Below are 18,810 nucleotides of genomic sequence, written 5' to 3'. Positions count from 1 at the left end.
GCTTCAAGGCTTATATCTCCTATCTGATAGCCACTAATATGAACAAAGTAAAGTTTGTGGTTAATCTTTTATTTTTCCTTCAGTTTCTCTTTCAGGAGCCACAATCTCTTCACAAATCATGTTTTATTAAAATGCAATGCTTTACACAGCAATTTTTTTAATACTTATTTACAGGTGATCTTCAAAGTGCTCCCATTCTGAAGAGCACAGGAAGTGACGAATGTCTGTATGAATTTGAATGGCATACGTCTGCTGCTTGTGTCTTGTCAAAGACTGTAGGGGAAAATTGTAGAGTCTCTGACCCTCTGGCTGGTAAGTAACTGTTTCAGGATTTTTGCATTTGCCTTTAGAAGGAGTTAGACTGTGCACACTGTCTGAATTGCAGATGTAGACATTCTGTTTCTTGTAATGGATATTCCAGTGTTCATTTAGTTTGATTGGCAATTTCAAACTGGCACAGCTTGAGTACAGGTGTATTTGGGAAGCAAGTCATGGTATGTACTGTTTTTTGTCCAGGGCTGTTTCTTGCCTTCTATCTGGTGCTGCCAGGATAAGCTTATTTCTTTTTTTTGTCTAGTGCTCTACACTGAGTTTAGGCCATTCTTAGAACAGATTCTTAGTTAAAATGCAAGTATACATTCTACTAAATGCAGAAATAGTACATATTAAGGTACAGATTTGTTAAAACACACAGAAAACAAAAAGGAGTTATTTAAGATAAAAACGTGAAACAATAATTTCTGTCCATTAATTAACTGATGAACTACGGCCAGTTCACAATGGAGGAAAAAATAAAATCAAAAAGGAGAAAGTCAAAGACAAAGTTGGACATAGCTATAGTCCTAAAGACTTTGGTCAGCCAGCTGCATACTCCCTTTTGGACATTTAGTAGTGGAGTCTGTACTGGGCTGTCCAATGTGAAGAGAGAATCTTTCTATCCATTGATTCCAATGCTCCTTTATCTGAGTTGATGTTTCCTTAGGCAATAGGGCAGTAACACCAAGTGCCACATCAAGGTACCAAGAAGAGAAACACAATTAAAGAGGGTTAGTAATAATTGATAATTGCTGTTATTTTTAATTCTGTGCAAAAGACTAGCTGTCAGAGATGCAGTATGTACAGCTAATCAGCAGCTCTAACCAGGGTATCACTGACTAAAGTAGTGAGTCTTCCACCTGGATTTAAAGGCTGAGACTGAATGGGCATCTCTTATATTAGAAAGCAGATCACTCAACAGCCCCATGGCCCTGTAACTAAAAGCCTGGCCTCCCACTGTGATTTTATTAATGTTTGAAATCTTAAGTATGCCAGCATCTTGAGATCTTAAAGTGTACTCTAGTTTGTAATACTAAGTTCAGAGAAGTAAGCTGGGCCTTGGCCATTTGAGGCTTTATATGTTAAAATGAAGATTTTGAAATGAGCTTTAAGCTTAATTGGGAGCCAATTTAATGACTTGAGAACTTCAGTTATGTGTTCGTATTAATGGTTCTTGTAATATGAAAGAACAGTTAGAAAGCAAGCAAATAATGCATTGCATTCGTCAATCCTGCAAGTAATAAATGCATAAAGTAATGCTCAGTGTCCTGCATATTTAGAAAACATCTTATTTTTGCAACATTTTTGAGATGGAAAAAATGTTCTGGATAGTTTACTGCGTTTACCTGTTCACTAATTTAGGTCATTTATTGTATTTCAGCTGATTAAATCTGATTGCAGACTAGAAAAACTGAGCTGTTCTAAACATTTAGACTGGTAGTGTATGTCTTTTTTTGTAATGTGGACACCAAAACTACACATAGTATCCCAGATGAGGCCTCACTAGTATGTAATATAGCTTAAGTATAATTTTCCTGAATTTATACCCTACACATTTTGCTATATAAACTAACATCATTTTACACTTCTGCTACTGTTCACTGTCTGGATCTAGATAGTAACATGTGTGCTATGACTGCTAATTTCTTATCATAAGTTGCATTTTTAAGTTCCAAACCACCTATTGTGTATTAAAATCTTACATTTTTACTTCCAATGTGTAATTCTTTACTTAAATTAAATTCCATCCACTATAACTCTGTCATCGTGTGGTTTCTGTCCCAGTCTTTCTGCAGTGATTTGGTGGAATGTTCATTAACTTTTCATTAACTTAAACTTAATGCTAACTACATACAGTGGAACCTCGAGATATGATCACCTCTGTATACAAGAAATTCAAGATAAGAGGAAAGTATGAGCGAAAAATTTGGATCTAAATACGAGCATTGACTCGCGTAACGAGCCACGAGCCAGGCTGTGGTTATGCGTGACGCGTTTCCCGATCCACCTCGACTCGGGGATTCACCCAAGCTGACGCTGCCAACCCGTCAGCTCACTCAAGGTTCCTTGTTCTCCCGTAGCGTGAGGATCTCCACGTTTGTGTGCTTGTGATTTCATTGTTTCTCTCTCTCTCTCTCTCTCCCCTTATCTCTCTTGCTCGCGCCTCTCTCTCTCTCCGATATGCATATTGTAATCTTTGTAATCTTTTTAGTTAGCCAATAAAAGGTGTCATTTTGCTTGGCTTTTCTCTACCCTCAAGAGGAGAGAGAGAGAGGTGCGTGAGCGAGCAAGAGAGAGAAGGAGAGAGAGAGAGAGAGACTCGTGCGACAGCAAAAGAGATAAGGAGAGAGAGACATGCAAGAGAGAGAAGAACCATCAGCTCAGTTAAGATCACATGACACTCAGCAGACAAAGTGTATCCACACTTATTTATCAGTGTTATTTGTTAGGAAAATTGATTTTTATGTTGATATTTTTGGGGGTGCGGAACGGATTAACTGGATCCCCATTATTTTCAATGGGGAAGTTTATTCTAGATACGAGAAATTCGCTGTACAAGCTCAGTGCTGGAACGAATTAAACTCGTATCTCGAGGTTCCACTGTGTGTGTGTGTATGTATGTATGTATGTATAGATATATAGATATATAGATATATACTGTATATTAAAAAGAGCAGCAGTCCTGGCACTAACCCTTAAGGACTTAATATGTAACATCTTGTAATTCTGAAACAGTTCCTTTCACCATAACAGTTTGTTCTCGGTGTGTTTAAGCCAGGTTTTTGCCCACCTCCACACTGCATCTTGAGTTCCCACTTTTTTTTTTCTGTTTCTCTTATGTGATACCTTATCAAAATCTTTCTGAAAATTCATATAAATAATACCATATGCACCTCCGGTGCTCAAATGCTTTTGTTGGTTACTCATTGATCTCTAGCATATTTGTGAAATATGATCTTCACTATCCGAACCCATGTTTACCATTACACCTGTTCTTGAAATGTAATGCTCAGTCCCTTCCTTGATAATTGCCTCTATTGGTTTAGCCATTATGCATGTTAAACTTACTGGCTTTAAAATGCTGGTATTATGTTTGTTGTGCTAAACATACAATCTAGTCACTTTGCCCTGTATTCGAGATTAGGGTTGTGGTTAATGTAGTTTTTGTGTAAGTAATCCAGCAGTAGTAGCAGTTAGAGTTACTTCATACTGCACAGAGAGTCAACTAATGTTAGTTATGCAAAATTACTTAACCTTTAATGCTTCTACTGCTGCTGGATGTTTATATCTGTGCACCTTCTACTTTGCTGTGGCAAGCAAGGAAACCTTTAAAATAGAGCGAGTTGTGATAGATAAAGGGCTCCCTTGAACCCTCGGACAATACGTCAGACACCAGGTAAAAGTCTAAATATAATTTATTTCCGGACTATACAGTGCACAAAGCACCTTCCACTCCACTATCTTCATAAACAAAAGCAATACAATAAACAATCCACCACTCCCAGACACGTTGCCACCCTTCCACACAGCTCAGCTCGCCATCTGGGGATTTCCCACAGTCCTTTTATATTCCTTGACCCGGAAGTGTTTCGATCCTTCCAGTCCATGTGACTTCATATCACTTCCGGGTCAGATAGTGTCCTCCTCTTCATCCTGGACGTACGTCATTCCCTCTGTCGCCTTGACTAAGACGTGCTTCCGGATTATAGGTGAATCCACAGTCTCTGTGTCTTCCTGCAGCGTCCCCTGGAGGTCCCATGGTATCCAGCAGGGCTGTGATGAAAAACTCCACTGTCCGTGATGCCCTGCTGGAACTCGGGGCACCTTTATGTTGCATGTAGGGCTCCACCTGGTGGCCTGGGGGTATTGGCCGGGATGAAAGGCCGGCCATAATCTACAGAGTATTATTCAGTGTAATTATCAGTTACCATTTTCTGATTATAAAAGTGAATCTTTGCTGCATTAGTGAAACAGATAAAGGTGGCAATATTAGTTTGATGTAGGGGATTCCTTGTGTGAATATAACTTCTTATTTGTTTTGGGCTGTTCAAGCTTTAACATGGAGCTTTCTTCTTTTATTTCTAGTTTTTGTTCTCATAATGGTGGCAGAGTGGGTAGCGCTGCTGCCTCGCAGTTAGGAGACCCGAGTTTGCTTCCCGGGTCCTCCCTGTGTGGAGTTTGCATGTTCTCCCCGTGTCTGCCTTGGTTTCCTCCAGGTACTCCGGTGTCCTCCCACAGTCCAAAGACATGCAGGTTAGGTGCATTGGTGATTCTGAATTGTCCCTAGTGTGTGCTTGGTGTGTGGATGTGTGTGTGTGCGCCCTGCAGTGGGCTAGCACCCTGCCCGGATATTGTTTCCTGCCTTGCGCCCTGTGTTGGCAGGGATTGGCTCCAGCAGACCCCCATGACCCTGTAGTTAGGATATAATGGGTTGGGTAATGGATGGATGGATGTTCTCATAATAGGTAAGTAATAATAATAATAATAATAATTCATTACATTTATATAGAGCTTTTCTCAGTACTCAAAGTGCTATCCACACAGGGAGGAACCGGGAAGCAAACCCACAATTTCCCACAGTCTCCTTACTGCAAAGCAGCAGCACTACCACTGCACCACCTGTAAGAAGGCAGGGCAAACTCTCACCAATTACATGCTTCAGAATTTTAGTGCGATTAATTTTTTCCTCATATTTTCAGGCCTTTTCTTTGACCTCTCAAAGCTGTACAAAAAGGGTGGAAAGTACAAGATTTCCACTCCTGTATATGACTTCTATCTAAATGTTTGTGGAAATCTTTCAGACACAGTATGCTTAAATACATCTGGAGCATGTCAAGTTGATAAAAGGTTAGTAGCCATTTTATTCTATTTGGTTGATGTAATTTATGCATTTTTAAAATTATTTTGGTGTTACAAACAAAACTGGGTTGGTGTTAAAAAAAACAGTGTGATGTTGAAAGAGTTTTTTAAATCTAGCTGTGCTGCCCATCTAAGAAGTCAATGTAGACCACAGTATTATCATTTATAGTGCACCATTCAATGCATGTATAATTTTTATATGCCATTTGCTATGAGATTTATAAAATCATTGTTAACATTGGAATTAAAAATGCAATGCAGTAAAAATGTTCGAAATGTCAACTTTTGGAGTGACAAAGATATAACAACCAGACAGGCACAAAAACAGACACATAGACACCTTGTCCTTTAATAAAGGTGGATATGGGTTATTAGAAGTACTTTCTTATACAGGGTCTGCGTTTTGCATTTTTTAAAATAAATTGTATTTGCAGCATTTACATTCATTTATAAAGTGTTTTTATATTAATGTAGTGTTGTGCTCACTCAGGATTTCTTTATTGAATTTTTTATTGGCTCTTTTCTATCTATTGCTCTGTTATTATTGATATTTTTTTAATTTCAGTAACAATTCTTGGAATCTTGGAGAATATAATTCCAAACTCTCATACTATGACGGGATGATTAAACTAATCTATGCAAATGGCTCACAGTATAACAATAATCACCATACAAGGCGGTCCACTATGATCACATTTTTATGTGACCACGATGCCGGCATAGGCCTTCCAGAATATCAGGTAATACCAAGTCATGTAGAATTGTTGTATTTTTTGTTAAGTGTGCTGGTGTACTTTTGAACAGCTTTTGTTTTATTAAATCTTATAGGCTGAGGATAATTACACTTACAATTTCAAATGGCGTACAGTGTATGCATGCCCTATAAGCCTCCCAGAGTGTGTGGTAACTGACAAAGCAACAATGGAGCAGTATGACCTATCTAGGTAAGTAGTATAATGCATGTCAATTTGTTTTGGTTTAGTTTAAGGCTGTTCAGATATGAGTTATATATGCACGTTTAAACGTTCCAGCCTTAAAAGCAAACTTTAAACCTATATTAATGGCTTAATTCTTTTTTTTTTTCCCCAATTGTTATTTATCCCCAAAACCTCACAGAATCTAATGCAAGTAATCCATGCATCCTCTGCTGGTTACTTTAATGTCATTTATTTAAAAAAAAAATACTCAGTGTTGAGAGTGTACTGTATAATGAGATCTGATATCTGTAATTAAACTCTTTGTAGACCTGATAAGATGTAAAGTATAATTAAGGGACATATTAGCATAATGGATAATCCTCATGCACTCTGACAATATCGATATTTTGTTTCACCTACTTTTTGAATAAAGAGATGTTTGTTCAATTTGTCATTTCTTTGCAGACCTCATCTCTGCTGAAGTTATTTTTAGACTAATCATGTTGTTGACAATAGACATTCCAACCAGAAACTGTGACACAGCTTACCTGGGAACCAGCATACAGAACAGATGACACATGAATAAGGAATGATTCCAAAACCATAGCAAGTTAACTGCTTATTAGTCAAAAATGAGGCTGTATGTGGAGGTCATAGGTAATGAGTAGAATTGCTATGGTTAGCAGTTTAAGCAGAAAATTGTTGTGGCATACCATATTATCTAGGTCTAGAAGAATAGAACTTTAGAGTTGGATACCCGGGTCTAGCACCAGGAGCATTTCCACCTTAAGCTCTGAGCCATTGATTTAGCTCAAGTCTAGGAAGACTAAGAGACATCATGTCAAGCATCGATTTCCAAGGTCTAAACTCACATGTTGGAATGAGTCACATTTCTCTCTATGAAACTGCAAAAAATAAAAGAGCCCAACGGTAAGCTAAGGAAAGAAAACTTCACACCACAGACAAAGGACCATTTGGCAACAACAAGAGTGCACTCCATCGTAACCAAATGTTCCTTACTTGAACATGAGTAATGGCCCATAACAACACACAGCATTGGATTTTTACCTTTTATTGACTACCCTAAAACCTTTGACTGTGTAACAACCCAGTGTGTATCCTTAAATAAAAAAATGGGGATACATGTTGTCTCATCTCCCTCATGTGGAGCCTATACACTGATCAAGAAGCAACTGTTAGAATCGACCATGGAACAACAGACTGGCTCAAGACAGGGAGAGGAGTACAAAAAGGCTGTTAACTCTCACCCTGCTTATTTAACCTGTATGCTGAATATCCCATGCAAAATGTGGGTCTAGAGGACTCAGATGCTGGATTCAAAATTGCCAGAAGAAACTTCAACAACCTTAAATGGATGACACTAGTCTAAGAACTGAAAAAGCAAGGAGGATTGGAAGTGCAGAAGCTGTTTTGGTGCTCAGCATTGAGAAAACCAAGGTTATTTTAACTAGCCCTGTCAGTTCTTTGCTAATAGACGACGAGGTAGTGAAAGCAGTAACATGATCAGTTTTCTTTGGCTCCAAAATTTCAGTAGATGTGGACCACAGTGTTGAAATTAAACATCACTTCCTTGTGGGAAGGACAGCTATGGCAAATTTAGACAAAACACTAAAAGGCAGAGACACCACACTGTCAACAAAGGCTCTTATTATTTAAGATATGCTTTGATATATGGCTGTGATAGTTGAGTTATTGCTAAAGCTGGATACAAAAAATTTTTGCCTTTTAACTCTTGTGGTAGAGAAAACTACTGAGAGTTCCTTGGACAGCAAGAGAATCCAACAAATCAATACAAAAAGAAATATAACCGGAGTTCTCATTGGAAGGGTTGATTGGCAAAGAAAGGCTCAAATAATTTGGCCACATAATTTGAGAAGACAGGATTACTTGGTAAAGGATCTTATCTTGTGGAAAACTGAAGGCAAAAAGAAAAGAGGAAGACCAAGACTAAGATGAATAGACAGCATTACTGACACTGTGCACATGATCTTGAATTAAGTTAGAGAAGCAGTTTTGGATCTAAAGGTCTGACGTGATAAGTCCATCAGGTTTAAAGAGTCTGGTTCAACTGAACAATTAAACAAATAAAATAATAAAGCTATTTATCTCTGCCAAGATGAGTATCTAGTAAAGAAACGTCTAAAGGTCTGATTTCTCTTGTTGTATTTCTAATATGCACCATGCTCATAACTGCATCAGGTTAGCTACTAGCTTTTTACAAGCTTCTGACTAAATTGAAAACAAAATTCTCCAATTGTAACACAGTAGTTTAGCCCTCACTCATGCAAGGCTGTGCATTAATGTTGACTGTGGCATAATGTTAAAAATTCAAAAACAAAATCCTAAACTAAAAAAAAAAATCTTGTTAATCAAAGAAAATCTAGGAAACCTATAAATGAACAAAGAACCAGATTCCTTGTCTATGTAATATGCCTGACTCTCAGCTGTATCTTGAGTCTCATCTCTTGAGTTGACTATACATTCGGTTATCATATTCCTAATATTCTTGTGTTTGCAAATAAATTGTATTATTCTGTTTCTCGAAATGAGTATACTTCTTTTTCCTTGATATAAGGCAAACAGCCGTAAACCCTGCCTACAAAAAAGGCAAGGAAAACGAGTCTTACTAAATTGACCAGTACTAAATGGAAAACCAGTAATAAATTGATTGATTTGTCTCATACACACTTTCCTACACCCTTTTGCTTTGATTATTATACTAAATCAGTTATTGCCTAAAAATGAATGTTGTTTTTTCCATAAATGTTGTTTATAAGATGTTTCTACAGTTATAAAAATTCTGACAAGATTTGTCTTAAAATGAATCTGTACACTACAACAGTTTGTACAAAATCTTTGTCTCTTCTCTTAGTTTGTCCAGAGTTAGTATTAATTCAGAGAACTGGAATGCTTTGGACCGCTCACAAGAAAAAGTTCTTAGGAAATATTACATCAACGTTTGTCGACCTTTAAACCCTGTTCCTGGTTGTGACCAATTTGCCGCAGCTTGTGAAATGGAATTTAAAACTAGTGAGGTAGGGAATATTTGTAGTTTTTTATTATTTTGTTCTTTTACTAACATTTATCTGTGTGCTGTACATCCAATTATATTAATACATGCTTTCAATAACTTGTGGTTGTGAAAACCACATCTTATCATGGTCACACTTTGCATAAATCAAGCAGGATTGATGGGATTCCAGTCATCAAAAGTATAGTCATATTGTTTATGGGACAGCCTAGAGATAGTGATTAGGGGACATTTATTAAATCATTCTTGTGCTTTTGACAGAAATAATGTGGTCAAATGTACTTGCCACAAGTGTAAAGTAAATGCACCTCATATTCATACAGTCATTCTGGCCAAGTCAATTTGGGAATGATCGTGCTATGGCAATCAAAACATTGTGAATTGAATGGGTAACCTCCTAAAACAGTAATTTTCGTCCTATTTCTAATCTACCCTTCATTTCCAAAATTCTTGAAAAAATAATGGCTATTCAACTTCAATCTCATTTATCTCAAAATAATCTGTATGAACAGTTCCAGTCTGATTTTCGCCCCCTCCACAGTGCAGAAACGGCACTTACAAAAATTACTAATGACCTCTTTATGTCAGCTGATTCTGGTTTAATTACTATTCTCATCCTCCTTGATCTGAGTGCAGCCTTTGAAACTATTTGTCACACTACTCTTCTCAATAGATTATCTTCGATTGGTATTACCCACACTCCACTAGATTGGTTCAGATCCTACCTCTAAGGCCGCACTCCGTTTGTTCAGCTTAAAAATTTCACATCCCAACCCACCGCTGTTGGTTCAGTTGTGAGCCCTGGGGCACCTCCTTTTCATTATTTACCTCCTTCCCTTTGGTAATATCTTTCGTAAATATAACATTAGCTTCCACTGTTATGCTGATGACACCCAGCTCTATCTTACTAGCAAACCTACTGCTTCCTTTCCACCCTCCTCACTTACTGATTGCATAGCAGAAATCAAATCCTGGTTTTCTTCAAATTTTCTTAAATTAAATAACAAGTGAAAAAACTGAGGTTCTCCTCATTGGTACAAAATCAATATTATCCAAAACTGATCATTTGTTATTGATAATTCCTCTGTCTCCCCTTCCCCACAGGTGTCATCCTTGACAGTACTTTATCCTTTCAGTCCCACATCAATAACATCTCCCGGTCTGCATATTTCCACTTGTGTAACATTAATCAAAGTAATTAAGTAAATGTTTAATCAAATTAATTAATTAAATGTTTAATTAATTAAACATTAATAATAATGCAGTTGCTGTGCTCCCCAGCTTTGGAACTCACTACCACCTGAGCTTAGAAATATTGAATCATTTTCACTTTTGAAATCTAAACTTGAAACTCATTTGTTTAAGACTGCTTTTTCTCTTTGATTACAATTGCTCTGTCTGATTTTTAAATTTTGTATTTTGCTTTTGTTTATAATATGTGTTTTGCCTATTGTTCAGTGTCCTTGAGTGTTTAAAAAGGCGCCTACAAAAAAATAAAATGTTTTTTTATTATTATTATTATTAAAACATTTTGAGCACTCTGCTCAGTTGGTTAAGTTAGCCAGTGCTTCAGTATTGCTATCATGCGTCTTTGTTGTTTGCCATTTTGAAAGCTGTGTTCCGAGTAACTTTAATTACAATCTATTAAAGAAATGGTGCCACTGAATCTTTTGTCTCCTAAGCTGAACACTCCACTGAGCAAATATGTAGTCACAGTTATGCTTGGAAAAATAATATTCAGACTTTGTGTACTGCAAATGAAAATGAAAATGTTTTGAGATGAAACATCCCCACTGTCTGCTCTTATTTTCCAGGAAAAATCCAGAGATTTTTTACTCATTAATATTTAGGAAATTTATCTGAAATGATGATGATTTGATTTTCTCTTTTTACAAAAGTAAATATGCTTTGGGTAAAAACAAATTTAAGGTAACTTCTAGAAATTATTGCTAGTATATTTCTGTGAATATCCACAAAGATATGTGTTGTAAAAAAGAGCTGTATCACATACAGTAATAACAAAATTAACTTCATGTATCAGGGGACTTTTTATTTTATTGTGGCAAGTATTAATTTTCCTCCTGTAAATTAAATGCAGAAATTCTTAATTACTGTGTTGTTTTATCAGTTTACAGTTTGTGTTAATACCATATTTGTTTACTCAGGGTAGGACTTATGAAACGGTATCTGTCAGTAACTTAGGAATTGCGTTCAACGGCCCCGTCGTTAAAGAAAAGAACCACATTCTTCTTGAATACATTAATGGATCTGCTTGTTTGAGTGCTGATGGGAATCAGACATTTTACTCTACACAAGTATTCCTTACGTGCTCAGAAGGAACTATGGTAAAGTATCACAATTGCGTCTTATTGTTTGTGTCCTTATTAACTAATTTGTATTCGGTTCAATTTTTTTTATTTCCACTCTTCTTCAGTTTTCAGGTCCACGGTTTCTTGAAAAGCGTGACTGTGTGACCAAATTTCTTTGGGAAACGGAAGCAGCCTGTCCAATTTCAACCCTAAAAGGCAATAATGAGGTGATTAAGTGATAAGACCCTTTAACATTTGTTTTTTTTTTTTCCTTTTTTTTCCAAATACAAATTTTATATTAAAAAGAATTTTTCTTCTTTTCTACTTTTTTTAGACTTGCACTGTCAAAGATCCTAAAACAGGATTTGAGTTCAGCCTTCTTCCATTGGCTACGAAAACCGGATACACTGCAACAGGAAATGGAAAAATATTTAAGGTTTGAAAGTAAAAGTTAATAACATTTTTTTTAAATGTCTTTTTACAGATTTTTGCATTTTTCTCTGTAGTCAAGGATATAGACCAAATTTTGGATGGTACTGCTTTATGACAAAGGCAGATTGTTTTTGCATTTCTTGGACTTTTTTTTTTTTTTGTAAACTAAATAATAAAACTCCAAAAAAACTTGATTTTGGAGTTTCATTGGTAATTTCTATGAGATTATGCAGTTTGGTTGTTTGTTTGTGGTATCTCATGTTTAGATCAAATGAAATGGTTTCTACAATTGCAATTAAGTTTTATATTAAATTTTTATCCAAATTACATCTCTTTTGTGAGACATCGTGTAGTCATGGGATTAGAAAGTTATGCAGTAAATGTATAAAGGTATTGTACTGTTATTTCAGTATTTTATTAAAATTGATCAGCATAATATAATGACATATAGAACACTGCTTTCTGCCACTGCATAGCAATATGCCAAGTGACAAGTATAGACAGTAAATAGAAAATAATGTTTCGGTTCACCACTCCCTTTGAATTAATTATAAGACACTATATTTTTTAAATTAGCTGTCATTTGTAAACTTCATGTTATCTACACCTATAAAGTAATACAATTATGGTTAATAGTTCCTTTTTCATAAATAACTTCAGAGGTTAAGTGCTGTTTAAATGGCATGGGCCTTATAATGAATCTTTAGGGGCTAAGTAGTTCTCTTGATGTGCGTTACATAAATAATATTCTTATCATGTACCTTTCAAGCACTAATTACAATGAGGGCAGGCAAGTAATCACTATAATAATGTACAATTTATTAATAATAAACTCAAAATTATATACAGAAAAAATAAACAAGTAAAATAATAAATACGGTGAAATAAAGAATACTAGAAATGCATGGACATGCATTTTGTAGGAGAGAATTACAAGAATTCCAAGTGAAATTATTTTATACACTGAGCATCTAAAGATTGATATCCATCATCAAAGCTTAACCAATTGGGACATGGTCTGGTTTTAAAATTTTCAAAAGAGTTGACACAAATACAGTTAAACCTTATTTTTGTATAGTGCTCATCACAGAGTGCAAGTGCAGAATGCTGTGAACAATTCTCAGCTAAAATACAATATAGATTATACAGTACTAATTTTTTAATATTGAACTAGTAATCCTAAAATAGATTTGTTAGAACGCATGGAAACTGAATAAACAAATATAAATCAGCATTGATGAACTATGGCCAGTTGACAATCAAAAATGTAGATTTTTGTGCAATTTTGTTTTTTTTAATTAAACCAGTTGCAAAACAGCAACAGATTATAAAGGAAGGAGCCATAACATAAAGAAACCTGTCTTACTCCATTATTCCCAAACCAAAGGCAGCTGCACCAGAATAATCAGTTTCTGGAAGAAAAGTAGGGAAAGATGTACAGCAGCATTAGGATAAAACAAAGCAGCAAGCTGGGAATTGAATGACTGAGTTTAACAAATCTGGTCTTAAGGGAATTTGCTAGTTGGCTAATTAATACATGATACAAACAATTTGTGTAAATTAAAGTGTACAAGGAATATTCCTAGTTGTCTGCAGTAATATGCTTGGAGGTCTTGTGAGCAAGAAGTACAGTCGTTTTCCTTCTGCAGTTAAGAAAAATAATCTACTTTAGTTAGTATAAATGGGTAGCCCAGAGAGGACTAAGAGAAGGAGGTTTTAAGGTAGAAGAGAAATATTTAAAGAAGCAAAAGATGGGCAAGTAATAATATACTTTTGAATCCCTTGCCACATTTCCGCAAAGAACATAATCCTTATAGGGATCCTTTTTAAGCCCACAATTATAAAGCAATCTCTGCTAGCACTATCCCCAGTACAAGTTAATGCCGTTGCAGGATTTTGAGATAAAATGTGATTGTGGTGTTTGCACATTCTCCCAGTGTCTGCATGGATAAACAGAAATTGCAACCCAGTTTTCAATATTTTACAAAGGTTTTCTGAGATCCTTAGCTGAAGTGTGAGAATAAAGTTAACAAATCAGTTCTGGTTACTATTAAAAACAGCAGTACATAATTGATCATTTCACTTGCAGAGTTTACCACCTAGAAATGTTACAAAATAATTTCAGATAAGAGCACGGTTTCTTTCTCATGCTGATGACTTTGCCAGTTGTGTTGTGTAGACAACTGAATGAGTCACTCTTTACAGGTTAACGTTTGTGGTTCCATATCGGATTGTGGCCTTGTTCAAGGAGTGCCTGCAGCTGGATGTGAGTTGGAGGACAAGAAGCCGTTAACACCAGTTGGAGTTGAAAGATCACTACAGTTTTCTACTGATGGCATCTTGACACTAATTTACATTGGTGGTTTCGATAGCTCAACAGGTGAGCAATGTTTTTAATGGGAATTATGATCTTTGCTCATTTCTAATGTTTAAAAGAATGCAGTACATTCTAGGATGGAATATTATTGGTTTTCTCATCTGTGCTCACTCTGTATTACTGCATGTTAAAAGTTGTGACAAATTTAGCATGGTTTTGTCTATAAAAATCAGAGCCTTTTCAAAATGGAAATAAACAAATCTAGTATTCTGTTTAATTAATGCAGAGTTTGAATTTTTTTATGTTTATTGCTTTTGAACTGTATTCTGCATAGAACTGTGCTGAAGTATTCTTGGATGATAAATGGTTGAAATCGGCTTTTTAGTAAGGTGCATTATGTTTTTAGCTGTGCATTTTTTATCCCAAGGTTTAACAGATTACCTTGTTATTGAACATATACAAGGTAATTAAGATAACTTTAACATAAACTAAAATGTGTTTCCTACCCAACCAGGCACACATAGCAGCTTTATAATTCGGTTTGTGTGTGACCAGGATGCCTACCCTGGAAATCTTACTCTGTTGCGGGAGGAAATGGGCTCATTCAGAAACACTGTCCATAAGGTCTTTTTTGAGTTTTACACTGCTCTTGTTTGCCTGCCTGCCCCAGTGGATTGTGTGGTTACTGGTAAGTATCTATTTGTGATCTTTTTAGTTTTTAAGCATGTAATAGATTTTATCCAGTTTTACGCGAGAGTGCAACAGGTTATCACCACATTCTCAGAATAGTGAGAATTTTCCCAGAATTTTGCAAGGTACATTTTTATTTTAGGTTAAGTAATGATTAATTGGAAGTACATTTTTTTAAAATAAGTATCCAGCATTAAAGATCTGCCATTCTGATCAAGCCAATGCATAGTTTGCATTTTAAAGTAAGTAATGTATAGTATATCATAAAACAGTGTTTTACTTTTAGATCCATCAGGTAATGAATATGATTTAAGTGATCTTAGCAGAGATGAAGAACCTTGGACAGCAGTTGATACCAGCAGTGATGCAAAAAAGAGAACCTTTTATCTTAATGTTTGTAAACCACTGCCACGAGCTAGCGGATGCCAAGGTATTTCTTTATTTTAGTACATTGTGTAGAGTTTTTGTTTCTAGTTATTGAAATGTATTTGATTTTGCTGTATTACATTTAAAATATTGAGGTAGATTCATATATACATATACAGGGTGGTCCAGATCTAATTATGCAACTCTTAATGCAATGGAGGAAAACAATACAAGACAAAAGAATTGTTCGAAATATCTATACTAATAAAAGGCAAAGCACTCACTGACTCACTCATCACTAATTCTCCAACTTACCGTGTAGGTAGAAGGCTGAAATTTGGCAGGCTCATTCCTTACAGCTTACTTACAAAAGTTGGGCAGGTTTCATTTCGAAATTCTACGCGTAATGGTCATAACTGGAACCTATTTTTCTCCATATACTGTAATGGACTTCAGCTCGATGGCCGTGGGGGGCGGCGTTGCGTGTGACATCATCACGCCTCCCACGCAATCACGTGAAATGACTGTAAATGCAGTACGTAGAAAACAAGGAAGAGCTCCAAAGAGCGCTGAACAAAAAACGCCTTTTCACAATTGAGAAGGCAGCAAAAGATTATGAAGCGAGTGATGCATACAAGCATATTCATAAGTGCAGTTACTGCGGAAACAAAGCTTTTGACTTTGGATCACTTTGTAACGGAGTTAAAATTGCTGTAGCAAGAAACTTTTAAGTGCCGGGTCTTAGCTAACATTAAATAAAGCTGTTGACATCGCAAGATCGCACGAGCACAGTTGAGAAGCTTCAATGCATGTACTCCGAGCGGCTCACGTCAACTGACTTTGCAGGACTGGAAAAGATTAAATTAAGTTCATACACACGATACCGCTAAATATTCACAGACAATTTCCACAACTTAATACTGGGAATGCCTGTTGAACATCTTACATTCATGAGTACCGATTTGGGTGGTGAACACTTCGATGAATGAAACCTGTTATCTTTACAACGGTTGACAAACACGGATACTTTCCAACTGTCGTGCCGAAAGACTATTTCAAGCAAAATTCAACAGCTTTATGACACTGAAAACCAAGCAAAATTGGATGCATTACAGAAAGCGGACTTTGTGGCTCTTACTGGGGATCATTGGACTTCCGTGACCATTAGTAATTCTAATTACATCTAATTACAAAATATTCAATGATCACACTGTTTTAGCCTAATGTACAAAATAATTTTGGCTAAGGTTACTCACAGTTTAAAGGTGAAGCTGGTCAAATTACTTTTTATGTTTCTGACTTATTTTTTTAAGAAGAAAAACTGCACTTTATGTTGAAATTTTTGTTATTATTTAAAGACAATACCATTCTGAAAATGTACTTAAAGTACTTAAAATACCACTTTATTTTTAAGTCTGCCCAATTTTAGCCAGGGATGATATTTTTTTTCTGTTTTAAATTGAAATGCAGTTTAAATGCATTTCTTTTTTCAGATATTAAAAGAGCTTGAGTTTACAATATTCATGTCCATGTCTATTATTTGATTCTGTCGCCCACTAAAACCCTTTTAAATTAAAAAAAAAAACATTTGCGATTTGGGGTAAATTTTCATGTACGATTACATACGATTAATCAAGATTAATTAATTACACAGCCTCTACTTAATTAAATTTTTTTAATCGAGTCCCACGCCTAATATATATATATATATATATATATACACACACTCACCTAAAGGATTATTAGGAACACCTGTTCAATTTCTCATTAATGCAATTATCTAATCAACAGTACAGTGAACTCATTGTCATGTTCAAGAAACCAATTTAAAATGATTCGAGTTTTGTGACATGGTGCATTATCCTGCTGGAAGCAGCCATCAGAGGATGGGTACATGGTGGTCATGAAGGGATGGGTATGGTCAGAAACAATGCTCAGGTAGCCTGTGGCATTTAAACGGTGCCCAATTGGCACTAAGGGGCCTAAAGTGTGCCAAGAAAACACATCATTACACCACCACCACCAGCCTGCACAGTGGTAACAAGGCATGATGGATCCATGTTCTCATTCTGTTTACGCCAAATTCTCACTCTACCATTTGAATGTCTCAACAGAAATTGAGACTCATCAGACCAGGCAACATTTTTCCAGTCTTCAACTGTCCAATTTTGGTGAGCTTGTGCAAATTGTAACCTCTTTTTCCTATTTGTAGTGGAGATGAGTGGTACCTGGTGGGGTCTTCTGCTGTTGTAGCCCATCCGCCTCAAGGTTGTGCGTGTTGTGGCTTCACAAATGCTTTGCTGCATACCTCGGTTGTAATGAGTGGTTATTTCAGTCAAAGTTGCTCTTCTATCAGCTTGAATCAGTCGGCCCATTCTCCTCTGACTTCTAGCATCAACAAGGCATTTTCGCCCACAGGACTGCCGCATACTGGATGTTTTTCCCTTTTCACACCATTCTTTGTAAACCCTAGAAATGGTTGTGCGTGAAAATCCCAGTAACTGAGCAGATTGTGAAATACTCAGACCGGCCCGTCTGGCACCAACAACCATGCCACGCTCAAAATTGCTTAAATCACCTTTCTTTCCCATTCTGGCATTCAGTTTGGAGTTCAGGAGATTGTGTTGACCAGGACCACACCCCTAAATGCATTGAAGCAACTGCCATGTGATTGGTTGATTAGATAATTGCATTAATGAGAAATTGAACAGGTGTTCCTAATAATCCTTTAGGTGAGTGTATGTATGTATGTATGTATGTGTATGTATATATAAATATGTATACATATATATGTATATGTGTGTATGTGTGTGTATATATATATATATACACACATACATACACAGTGGTGTGAAAAACTATTTGTCCCCTTCCTGATTTCTTATTCTTTTGCATGTTTGTCACACAACATGTTTCTGATCATCAAACACATTTAACCATTAGTCAAATATAACACAAGTAAACACAAAATGCAGTTTTTAAATGATGGTTTTTATTATTTAGGGAGAAAAAAAATCCAAACCTACATGGCCCTGTGTGAAAAAGTAATTGCCCCCTAACCTAATAACTGGTTGGGCCACCCTTAGCAGCAATAACTGCAATCAAGCGTTTGCGATAACTTTCAATGAGTCTTTTACAGCGCTCTGGAGGAATTTTGGTCCACTCATCTTTGCAGAATTGTTGTAATTCAGCTTTATTTGATGGTTTTCTAGCATGAACCGCCTTTTTAAGGTCATGCCATAGCATCTCAATTGGATTCAGGTGAGGACTTGGACTAGGCCACTCCAAAGTCTTCATTTTGTTTTTCTTCAGCAATTCAGAGGTGGATTTGCTGGTGTGTTTTGGGTCATTGTCCTGTTGCAGCACCCAAGATCGCTTCAGGTTGAGTTGACGAACAGATGGCCAGACGTTCTCCTTCAGGATTTTTTGGTAGACAGTAGAATTCATGGTTCCATCTATCACAGCAAGCCTTCCAGGTCCTGAAGCAGCAAAACAACCCCAGACCATCACACTACCATCACCATATTTTACTGTTGGTATGATCTTTTTCTG

The 18,810-nt window shown here is 36.3% G+C and overlaps 1 protein-coding gene across 1 annotated transcript in view; it reads left to right on the top strand.

Moving 5' to 3' along the window:
- igf2r (insulin-like growth factor 2 receptor) overlaps positions 1 to 18,810 on the top strand; it is a 128,492-nt gene that overhangs the window by 57,441 nt on the left and 52,241 nt on the right. The window contains exons 14-24 of the mRNA XM_039737814.1: positions 175 to 312; positions 5,016 to 5,163; positions 5,741 to 5,915; positions 6,004 to 6,119; positions 8,986 to 9,148; positions 11,310 to 11,489; positions 11,579 to 11,680; positions 11,788 to 11,889; positions 14,091 to 14,265; positions 14,717 to 14,890; positions 15,179 to 15,322. Coding sequence (XP_039593748.1) covers positions 175 to 312; positions 5,016 to 5,163; positions 5,741 to 5,915; positions 6,004 to 6,119; positions 8,986 to 9,148; positions 11,310 to 11,489; positions 11,579 to 11,680; positions 11,788 to 11,889; positions 14,091 to 14,265; positions 14,717 to 14,890; positions 15,179 to 15,322 — 1,617 coding nt within the window. The remainder of the gene's footprint in view (positions 1 to 174; positions 313 to 5,015; positions 5,164 to 5,740; positions 5,916 to 6,003; positions 6,120 to 8,985; positions 9,149 to 11,309; positions 11,490 to 11,578; positions 11,681 to 11,787; positions 11,890 to 14,090; positions 14,266 to 14,716; positions 14,891 to 15,178; positions 15,323 to 18,810) is intronic.

Source organism: Polypterus senegalus, chromosome 16 (genome assembly GCF_016835505.1).
Source record: "Polypterus senegalus isolate Bchr_013 chromosome 16, ASM1683550v1, whole genome shotgun sequence".
In the NCBI taxonomy this organism is placed as follows: domain Eukaryota; kingdom Metazoa; phylum Chordata; class Cladistia; order Polypteriformes; family Polypteridae; genus Polypterus; species Polypterus senegalus.
This window is presented reverse-complemented; position numbering and strand designations above follow the sequence as displayed.